The sequence below is a fragment of the Lytechinus pictus genome, chromosome 13 (genome assembly GCF_037042905.1).
Source record: "Lytechinus pictus isolate F3 Inbred chromosome 13, Lp3.0, whole genome shotgun sequence".
NCBI lineage: Eukaryota > Metazoa > Echinodermata > Echinoidea > Temnopleuroida > Toxopneustidae > Lytechinus > Lytechinus pictus.
Genome location: NC_087257.1, coordinates 18,415,001 through 18,424,797, shown reverse-complemented (window position 1 = coordinate 18,424,797; position 9,797 = coordinate 18,415,001). Strand labels below are relative to the sequence as shown.

The window sequence follows — 9,797 nt, the reverse complement described above, 5'->3', positions numbered from 1 at the left end:
TAGATCCCATTGTCATTGTTATACCGAAGTTCGTTTTCTACTCATGCTTCGTTTCGCCTCCGATGACCACGAAGGGATGACCCTATGAAAATAAATTGAAAGTGCAATTCATATTATTTGGAAAGAACACCGAATAAATATTGGCCTATTCTTCGTTACAAACTTGATGTGGGCGTAACACACTTCTTTCGTAAACAGAATGGAAATAATCACACTTAACGTTTGACTTTCTGCACCCATATCGATTTCCACTCGTTAAATAATGACAAAGAGCATGAAGAGATAGGCGATAGAAAAATCAAACACAATAACATTTCATCGTGTGAATGGGTTACCTGTCCCCGATTTGGTTCGCATGAGGTGCGGTAGTCGTGTTCACACGGGATTGTATCTCGAAGATGAGCTATTTTCACAGAAACAGAAAGGCCCGTATTCTGAAGTCAGGTTTAACTTAGACTCAGGTTTAAAGTTGTGGTTTAAGTATGGGAAGCCAAAAGTATCATTTTTTTTTATTAAGTTGAACGTTTCTTATGTTTACTGTGCTCTTTTCTGATTCATCGATGGTGAAGACAACAATCTATTTATACTTCCTAGACAATCATGAACGATTTGAGAGCCAAATGAGCTGAAATATGATATATCTACCGTTAGTGATTTATGTAACAATTGGCTATCCATACTTAAACCACAACTTTAAACCTGAGTTTAAGTTAAACCCGACTTCAGAATACGGGCCAAAGACTCTTGGAGCGCGTCGGTTTACATGGCGACACTTGAAATAAGATTTTGTTCTCTCTCTCTGAAAAGCAAAATGGAAGTCGTTTAAAATACAATTATGGATATCTTTCCCAAAAAATGAGAATGGAAGGCCCCCTTAACATATATATATAGTAGATCTTTAATTAAAAGGGGGAACAAACAACACTTAATCATTGAAAATTAAAGATTAAAGACTTTTTGTTTTTGGTGAATATATAGACACATTCCAAGTAATAGATCTTAGATTAATATTTTACGTATTGCAATTACTGCTATTCAATTCAATTTAAAATGGTTTATAAAAAATACTGTCTTTGCGGCGAAAGCCAAAGTGCAAAAGTTTGCATTTCAAACAAATCATCAATAACAAGGTAAAATAAGTTAGTACTATGAACAAATTTAAATATAGACATATACGTAACAAAGTATATAATAGATATAGTTACTTTTATAATTTCAATTCGATACTCATTGATCAAATAGGAAAATATGCAAAATACATGTAAGTATGCATCCAATATATATATACACATAACATATATTGGATGCATACTTACATGTATTTTGCATATTTTCCTATTTGATCAATGAGTATCGAATGAAAATTAAAGGGATTTTTGACTTGTTCAAGAATCCCTTTTCATATGCAGTCATGATATGATATTTATCTCCCTTTTTTTTAATTGTAAGAAAATACTTGCAAGCTACAACATCAGATTATGATTTACGTTTTACATATTTCCCATCTCAGAATTATATCTTTCAATTGTAATTCAATAATTATGATAATACTACTTTTCTCTGAATTCTTACTATGGCGTATGATGTGCTTCTAGGAAACTAACTGCACTTAACTTAAAAAGACTCGTCATCTTTCGTTACTACACAGGCTTCCTTGAATAATGGCGGTTACATGACTAGACCAAAGTTGTTTGTCTTCAAGCACATTAATCTGAACATTTGTACACAGAAGGGTTACAAAAGCAGAATAAAATGACTTGCTCCTACAAAAGGGTAGGTCTATTCAAAAGGTAAAGAGCACAGGCATTCATTGAAATTATTGATTTGCATCTCGAGAACCCCTTTGTATACATGATACGATGAAAGTTCGTAGAAAAACAAACAAACAATACCCAAAAAAAGAGTCATTCGTGGTGACTACAGGCTCGTATAATATCTTCCTCGCTACAAACCCCGACTTTGGAACCTGAATATAGACGGAACTGACTTAGGGTGCGTTTATCCGCCACTTTTTTACCCTAGAATCATGATCTGAATCATGATTCAAATCATGATTCTGCAGAATCACGATTGCGTTTAGTCGAAATTGAATATAATCATGATTAGAATCACAAACATGAAACACGAAAAAAGGGGCGTTTGGAAAGACGTTTCTGCAGAATCACGTACGAAAATGTTCGAATAAACGATATCGTGATTACAATCATGATTCTATGACCTCACTGTTGTGTCGGGCTACTTTCGGTTTGACTCTTGCCAAGCTCAAGGCGCTGTATGTACACGAATATGTATACGCATGCATTTCTTGTCATGTTCAAGCTCTGTGTTGGTCATCGCATCGTCCACTACTTTTCATTTTTTGGTCATGTCTTCAACTTCAAGTTCTAGTAAATGAATTAACTGGACAGACAATGATCTCAGTTGTTGAGTATACAATATCAATATTAAATTGGATCTACGCTGAAATTCACTTCCGAACAACATTTTGGATAAACTAACAAGATGAATAGAAGCATATGGACCCTATATGATAGAAGTAAACAAAATGAGGTATAGACTGAATTCTGGAAGCAAAAGATTTTTCGAGAGCCGAAACACGTGCGAAAAACTTCCTCTGTCAAACTGCGCACTAGCTAGTGATGCGCACTGGATTGGCCCGAATCTGAGGAGAAACAGCATCGGAATGAAGGTCGTCTAAACGCTGATTCTGTGATATTGTGATTCATGTTTGTGTTTTGAATCATGATTCAAATCATGATTCAAATCATGATTCTGGCTTGAGGTCGCATAAACGCAGCCTTAGGTAAGAATATTAAGAAGGATAACATTTGTTATGAAGAGGCAGTCAACCCTTTACAGCATTTTTTTTTCTCAATAATTAGTGGTACATAATCAATCAGCACTACCTTAACATGCTTAATTTTTCAATTGCCATCAGTTGTAAGAAAGTGTTAATGTTCTGAAGTCTTTTATTCCTTTTTAAAGCGTTTAAAACCCATTTATACACTGGTTTATTAGCAGATGATGCTGTTCAATTTTGGTTTAAACATTATATTCCAATTTCACCCTTTATACCTTGTAAACTTAACTTCTTTCATGACCATGGGAAGTGGGTGTTTTGGAGCGAATACTTTATATCTTTCCAAACCGGCACCCCTCTTCAAAAATGGTTCCCAGGGCCCTGAATCCTTGACTTCGTTTCTAATCAACCATTGATATTCATGTTTTTCCTCATTGTTATGCTTGTCTAATTTTTCTCTCATTATTCTAATCAACTTGTTACTTTGGACATGTTGGACGGACTTGACAGCAATCTAGTATCACGATGAAAATTACGGAATTAAAAAAAAAAAAACTCTACACTCCACCGAACTGCAAGTTTGGGAATTTCGGAAATGTGCATCCGACAAGTTTTCTTTCCTTACTGGAACACCATACCAGTCACTGGCGTACAGATGGGGGTTTGAGAAATGCCCCCCCCCCCAAATAAAAATGAATAAATAAATAAATAAATAATCTACGACCGACCGTGCGAAATTTCACGATAAGGAAAACTTAAAGGGGGAAAATATGACACGATGTTCTGGATATTATGATAAAAATCTGTTGCAAAATTAGATTTACTATTTAAAAAGGTTATTTTTTGCTCGCCCGCTCGCGCATTTTCTGATTTTTTCCCCCTCTCCCTCATGAACTTCTTCCAAAGGGTTGGCTCATAGCGCCAATAGTAGCAGTTAAGCAAGGACAGATCGAGCCTGAAGTAGTATCTTAACTTTAAATCACATGTATTCTCATGTGAACCTGACGTTCAGTCATGATGAGCAAGGCGGCGGCAACAATAGCTACCATTGAGACCATCTTTTGTAGAAAGAGATACCAATTTTCATCCGTGTTTCCATGAACTTAGGGTGAGTCAATAAATCTATGGTTGATATACCTGAGTGGCTCCTGACGTGCCAAGCAAAGTTTCGCGACGCGGCGCTCTTTTTCTTTGGTGCGAACACATTTCAGTCCCGCTGTGCCGCCGTCACTTTGAACTGTTGTTTGGTGTGCCATTTTTCGCAGGAGTTCGGCTTGAGATTCCAGAAGTCATTTGTATTATTTTCCGGTTGTGATTTTAATTTTTATTTATGTTAGTGATCATTACCTATGTTTTTTGTATTAAGCTGCGCTCTTGGGGATTCGAGTCACAATATTCAAGTCAGGCTGATCCTTAAACGTAGGCCATATATAATTGGAGCCCTTTGAGCACTGAACAGAAGGTTGACTAGAAGTTCGCGAACCAGTGGTATGTTGAACGAGGAAGACGGACTTCTTAGGCCCGTTTCATAAAACCTGTTATAATAACAAATTTGCAATAACAGTTAAAAGCTACTGAAATCATTCAATATGATTAGTTGATAGTAAACTTGTTATAGAAACTGTGCATCTGTTCGTATAACAGGTTTTTATGAAACGGGACACTGATTCTAATTTATCATATAATGTATTGACTCACTTTTTAAGTTCCGAGTGAAATTTCAAGTGTGAAGATTTGAACATGTAGTCCACCTCTAAATCGCTTATGTTTTTTTAATCGCATCGCACAAGTGGACGTTTTACTCACCGAAGATTCCAGAAGCAATTAAATTATCAATCGTGAAAATTGTAACGATAACTTTTTATATTGGGAAACATGTTAAATTGCAGTGAATACAACGTGATCGAATGAATTCAGTGGTAATTTTTATTCTTATCTTCTTGAAAGTGCGAGCAGATACTCAAATTTGTTCCCTTCGCCGTGATTGTTTGCCTGTTTACCGCTAGTTAGTTTTCTCTCCTGTGCTGTATACTTCAAAATAAAGTATGGCATACATAACATCTATACAAAAAGTGAATATATATGTGCTTTACGGCCGAGTGAAATTCCAAAGAATAAAAAGAATGAAGGAGAAAGGGTAGGCAATGATATGATCTGAAATTTGTATTAAAATCTGTCACGAAAATAATTTTTTTCCGATGAAACGTAGTTTTACATTAAACATTGAATAAGTTTATTACCCTTTTTAAAGGGACAAACCGATTCAATTTCAGCAAGATTTTTTTTACAACGGAATGTTATGGTCCTCGCTCCCTCTGCTGCTTAGCCATTTTCGTCTTCATACCCTCCCCTCCCCCGTTCACCCCTCCCCCCCCCCCCATGAAAAAAAGTTGGATCCAGGGTGGGCGTAATGATTTTTTTTGGGGGGGCACCTAACCATGCTTAAGGTGGACGCCATATTTTACAATTATCTCTAATCCCTCTATTGCATTTTAGAGATAATTTGGTAACATGGATACGGATTTTTTTGTGCAAACAAACTGAATTATTACTTCATGGGTAGTAAAAACTCTGAATCTGAGGTCTCATGTTCATCTTCTTCTCAAGTTCCCTATTCACCCTCTTTTCTATCATTTCTTCGTTTTTCCATTATACTTGCAAAATCATAGGATCGAGGCGGTCGCTCGCACCAGTAAGCCACTGTCTCTGGTTTTCTTTTTTTCAAGGTCAATCCAATCAAATAAAAAATGATGAGCAGGAAATGGAATCATGCATGCAGTTAGCACCATGAACGCAGTATTGTAATAAGCTTTTAAACCTATTGTGTGGGTATACCCTCAAAAGAAAATTCACGCCCAATAAGAACTGTTGTCTTTGTCATGACAAAATGCCATATGCTTTGTTGTGTCTTTTATCTTTACTTATCTGATACCATTTTGCACGCTGAATTAATTTTTGGGGATACACAACTGTTTCAAAGTTATTTTCTTTGAATCGAGATTTCTAGTCATAGTTACAATGCATGTAGCATTTCCTTTTACCGTATTTGAACGCAGGATAAAAGAGCACTGTCGATTAAATGCCTTGCTCAAGGACATTGGTGCCGTGGCAGGGGTCGTACTCTGGATCGAACAAACAAAAAATAACAATGTAAAATTCTATCACATGTCACCCGATATTGTTAAACCGGGGCGCTGCCATTGCTGGGGAGGGGACAATACGGCTTAAATGTGACGCCATATTTATGTTGATTGGATTATAGGATATCATAGAATGACACGGGCTAGACATCTCCTTTTTATACTCTTCTTCCTTCATTTGTCACCCCATCCCCTATTTTGTTCATTATTTGAAAAATAATTAGAAGTGCATTCTCCTGCCATTATAAATGGTGACACCGTTTAAAGTGATTGGTTAACATTGGTTTGACTTTTAAAAAATCTGAGCTAGAAGGTCACACTTGTCACCTGTGTCTGTGATATGTTACAAAAATGAAGCCCAGAAAAAATTGCGTTCGAAAATAATTATTTAGTGCTTCAAAAATTGAAATATAAAGTGACCGAAAACACCATCTTAATTTCATCCCATACACTTATGTGTACTATTAAGGCGTCTATAAGACGCCTATTTACAAAATCGGGGTTTGCCTTGTAGTTTTAACTTTTCATTCTCAATAGTGGTTGTTTTCAGGGTTTATTAGTTCTAATACATGCACTTGTACACATGTTTCATCTTGGTTTGAGAATTTTTCAAATCGGCTGCTCACAAAGTTAAACAACTTACGACTGGTCCATGATCCGATTTTGGAACAAATCACGTTTTGCTCTTTTTCTGAAAAATTAAATGAAAAGTTTATTTACTTTAGTTTCACATTAGCTTGGAATCATGGAATCACATTAAATTGGAATCATATTCTTACATGGCTGTAAGAATATTATTGTAAAATTTGTGGATGATTGCAAGTTTTTTTTCTTATAGTAAAGACCAAATTTATTTCAAACCGTAGCTAATCGTACGATTGATATGACGTCATTACGACAAGATATTCAATACGCTTTTATTCTATATGATAAGGATGATAGTATTGTCACAGATTTTAACATAAGTATTTGCACGATGATTTAGAACTGCACACAGTAAGCCGTTTTATGTTTCAATATAAGATCAAATTTTATTACGTTTTATTCAAAAATCTGGTCGAAGACCATTCGTAAAGTGTGAGGTGTCTTTTATACGTATACAATGATTGTGAACATAATATAGTATGTCCTCATCAGATGATATTTCAGGTAAAAGTGTAATTTCTTTAAAACGTAATGTCATTTCTTTTTCTTTGAGGAGGGGGGGGGGGGGAATTGGGACATTTGTATTCAAGTACCGGAACGGCGAGAACCTCCCCAAATATATCTTATAAGATTGGGTGTTTCTTTTCGAATTCAAAACATATTGAAGTTGGGGGCGCATGGGACATTTATATTCAAATTGTTGAACCGCGTGAACCGCCCAAATATATTTCATATAATTTGAAAGGTTGAAAACCTTTTTTTTTTTGTTTTTTTTTTTTGCTTGCTTGTCAAAATTTTCGCGTACGAAATAACCTTAATTTGTGGGTTTTTTGGGGGGGCTTTTCAAAATTTTCCTTCGAAAAATTTGCCCCCCCCCCTTTGGAAAATTCCTGGATCCGCCCCTGAGATCAGTGTACATTTCTTCTGAAGCTTTAAAGTTGGTCATAATAGTTAACGACATGGCGAGATAAGTCATCTGTCTATGTCAACCTGTTAGCATGATAAGTTAAGATATCCTGCCAAGTTATAAATATTTATGTGTCGACATTGTCAGGTATACGCTATCATGTCAAGCCGACGTATAAAAAGTAGTATGTCGACATGCTGGGATAATCATCGTGACGTAATTAAATTTTATGAGTTGCCTTGTATTTCGTATCTCGCTACGTCTACAAAACTGTAGGCCTAGTGTTTTATGACATTTAAATAGTATTAATACGACATGGACAGGTATACAACATCCCAAAAGGGATGGCACATTTTCCCGAGGAAAATTTGACAAGCAAACAAAAAAGAAATAAGAAAAGGTCCTCGCTTTCAAAGGGGGGCACATTTGTGTTAGAACGACATGCATATTTACATTGCAGATTGTCATTATGCCTCTCAAATGGGGGGGGGGGGGGGGGGACGGGCCGATGTGCCCCCTCCCCCTCCCCCTGGATCCGCCAGTGGTAAGAATATTTCGCTATCTCGTCTAGATGGCACTTTAAAGCTGTCATACTTTTCGGATTAATAACAGACATGCCCCAGATTAAGAATGTGGTATGTCGTATTCATTTGCAAATTTATGTCCATTATCAGAATTGAAGCTATGTAATCAAATTTCGCGTCTGAAAATATGTTGTTTTTTGTGTCGTTGAAGAACATTGTCTCTTTATTTGCTCTTGAAGCGATGTGAATGACATACGTGAAAAGAAGAAATTTTAATATTTGTCGAGTCTTCGCACTTGAACACATTCATGCCCATTTTTATTGATAAGCACGAATATGATGAATACTTCATGAAGTACCCCCGCCTCTCTCTCTCTCCCTCTCTCTCTCTATCTCCATATTTGCAGAGGAAGGACGAGCCTCAGATATTATTATTAATATCAAGTGTCACAAATCAAAATTCTTAAAGGAGTGCTCGAGAGCAGCATTGTACACTCTCAAAAACGAAGAGCTAATTTAGCTCTTAAAGGGATGGTCCGGGCTGAAAGTATTTATAGCTTAATAAATAGAGTAGAATTCACTGAGCAAAATGCCAAAAATTTCATCAAAATCAGATAACAAATAACAAAGTTATTGGATCTTAAAGTTTAGCAATATTTTGTGAAAACAGTCGTCATGAATATTCATTAGGTGGGCTGATGATGTCACATCCCCACTTGTTCTTTTGTATTTTATTATATAAAATTAGGTTTATTCAAATGTTTTCCTCCAAGAACTAGAAAAATTGGATTGACAAATGATTTAGTGCATTAGATATTCATGCTGCAACTTATTTCATTATAAGGGAAATATTATATTCACACATGTATGAAATAATGAAAAAATTATGATTTTATGTAATAACATACGAAAACGGAAAGTGGGGATGTGACATCATCAGCCCGGACCATCCCTTTAAAGAGCGTGTGTAGTGACTGCACCTCGGAGTGCTGATTTTTCTCGTTCAAATTTGAACTAGACAAATAAGCACTCCGAGGTGCAGTCACTATACACGCTCTTTACTATTAGCTATTCGTAGCTCTTCCTTTCTGAGAGTGTAAGAATCTTTAGGATATCGTTCTCTCTTTTTTTCTTCTAATCATTGAGTGGAATTGACGACCCCCACTCCTCTCCCCCATCTGTACTCGTAATATTCCTTATCGTCAAATCACTGATTTTATGGGGGAGGGTCCACAAGACCAAGTCATGTTTACATTCACGGATTTTCCGCTAATTAGTCTGATCTTCAATATAAACAAACAAATATCAAATTCAGTCTTCAGAAAACGCCCTGGTAGTCATTTTGACCGAGTAGAAGTCGAAAATGCATCTTCGGACTCGTTATGAAACTGAAAGAAAGCTTCATTAGATTAGGCTAAGCAGGAAATAATTTTGGTGAAGACAACCGTTGTCCACGGCCTCGTGAACAACGAAAGATCCCAAATTTGAGTCGTGACAACCACCCAGAAGCATGTCACAGTTAAAAGCACCTGAAGCAATTAATGTCAATGTACAATCCATTCTTTTCCGTCTGAATTTTCAGGCTCACCCCCACAGCCGCGAAGCCATGCAGAACGGTAAGGAAGTCGACCCCGCTGTTGACGGGATACACGTATCAACCGTCTCCTCCCCGACCTCCTCTGCTACCAACGGAAGGATGCCATCCGCTCGTTACGAGGTGGAGGACGATGCGGAGGATGCGGCAAGGAAAGAGGCGGATGAAATCCTCGCTAAACTCAAGG

The 9,797-nt window shown here is 36.7% G+C and overlaps 1 protein-coding gene across 4 annotated transcripts in view; it reads left to right on the top strand.

The window, feature by feature from the left end:
• Positions 1-1,890: 1,890 nt before the first annotated feature.
• Positions 1,891-9,797, top strand: part of LOC129274603 (solute carrier family 23 member 1-like) — a 19,076-nt gene continuing 11,169 nt past the window's right edge. Inside the window, exons 1-3 of one of the 4 annotated variants that reach the window (XM_064108513.1) lie at positions 1,891-1,992; positions 4,167-4,288; positions 9,599-9,797. The exon at positions 9,599-9,797 is cut by the window's right edge and continues 65 nt beyond it. In XM_064108513.1, coding sequence (XP_063964583.1) covers positions 9,623-9,797 — 175 coding nt within the window. In that variant the 5' untranslated portion in view covers positions 1,891-1,992; positions 4,167-4,288; positions 9,599-9,622. Of the gene's footprint in view, positions 2,804-4,166; positions 4,289-9,598 lie in introns of all 4 variants that reach the window. The other 3 variants (XM_064108515.1, XM_064108516.1, XM_064108512.1) reach the window with 3 other exon arrangements.